General features: G+C 40.4%; 1 protein-coding gene across 1 annotated transcript; it reads right to left on the bottom strand.

The window, feature by feature from the left end:
- Positions 1-284: 284 nt before the first annotated feature.
- LOC110906949 lies at positions 285-956 on the bottom strand. The gene has a single exon (XM_022152002.1). It carries the CDS (start codon positions 954-956, stop codon positions 285-287), a length of 672 nt encoding a protein of 223 aa, XP_022007694.1.
- Positions 957-1,522: the final 566 nt, after the last annotated feature.

The raw sequence follows: 1,522 nt of genomic DNA, 5'->3' as shown, positions 1-1,522 counted from the left end.
CACGTGGCGCGCCACGTGTGCGGGTGGACGTTATGAGGCGTTATGCATTTAAGCCCGTAGTCATAAAGCCCCTGCCTAATCATTAGTCAATTATTATTTTCTAATTTTTTATAATTATTTTCTAACTTTATAAAATTAAAATTCATTTCATTAAATTAAAAAAACATTACACTAAAATAAAAAAAAACATTACACTTAAAAAAACACATAACAGTAACAAAAAAAAAACAAAAAACGGTTCCCCTAAAAAAAGTTGGACTAAAAAAAATAAAAAAAACAACACTTCAAAGATTATATTGTTTTTCGATCCTTTCCTTTTGGGCCAACGCCATCTTCAAAGCTTTTCCGGTAAGGTGGTCGTGCGGTTTTGAGTAGAACTCAAAGTCGTGAGCCCATTGTCTATCCCGCATAATCTCCGTAACTTCGCGGTTCTCCTCCATACGTTTAGTACCAAGTTCGTGTATGACTTGAAGTCGCTTGTTTATCTCCGAAAATGCGTTACTCATATCTGTTCCCATAGATGACGACTCGGGCTTTTTCGCCCGCCTACTTCTTCCGGGCGGTCTTGGTAGCTCCTCCACCGGCTCGTCATGCGGAATATCCTCGTTCAAGTCGGTGTTTCGAGCGTCGGAGGTTGGCTTTTCGGGTTCACCCGACTCGTTTGTTTTGGACCTCTTTGATGGCCGTTTATTTCCCGAACGACCACTCGGAGTAGATACGGTGGCCCATTTGGGGCTATGGCGAAGGATTTGCCAACACCTCATGTACGGGAAATGGCCATTAGCCTCCGTATACTCGACCAATGCCGCTTGCGTAATGTCTTCATCGTTACATCCACTTTTCCATCCGGAAAACAAGCGTTGGTACACGGTTTGAAAGTTTATGCATTTCTTGTTTATATCGGTCCACTTCCCCGATATAGAGTCCGGTGGGCGGTATTCGTCTCCTTTACCCATGAGATCGAAAAAAAGTTCTCGTATTCGGTTCCAAAAAACGGTTTTACTTTGATTGTTTGCTACAAAAAAAATATAATGTTAGTCTAAAATTTAAAAAAATAAAAACAGAAAATAAATTAAAAAACTGAAAATAAATAAAAACTGAAAATAAATAATAACAGAAAATAAATAAAAAAATGCAAAAAAACAGAGAAAAAAAACGAAAAAACAGAAAAATAAATATACATATAACCGGGTCCTCCGACACATCGATGAAAGCGCGGGTTAACGCATACTCCTCATCGGGCTCCCACGATATCATATTTTTTTTTCGCTCGGGTGGTGGTTTCCGCTTTCTTTTTATGTGGCCGTTTTCCTTTTCCTTTTTGCATCTCCGCTATGTTGGGTTGTGTTTCCGGAACAACATCGGGTTCGTGTAGTGGGGAGCCGAAAGCTTGAGCCAACCCAAACGCTTGAGACGACCCCATTCCATCAGTGTTTTGATTCGGGTTCCACCCGTAGAGATTCGGGTCCCATGATAGCGGTTGGTTCAAAAGATTCATGAACCCGGTATTTTGTTGATTGTA

Source organism: Helianthus annuus, chromosome 14, assembly GCF_002127325.2.
Source record: "Helianthus annuus cultivar XRQ/B chromosome 14, HanXRQr2.0-SUNRISE, whole genome shotgun sequence".
Taxonomy (NCBI): Eukaryota; Viridiplantae; Streptophyta; class Magnoliopsida; order Asterales; family Asteraceae; genus Helianthus; species Helianthus annuus.
This window is presented reverse-complemented; position numbering and strand designations above follow the sequence as displayed.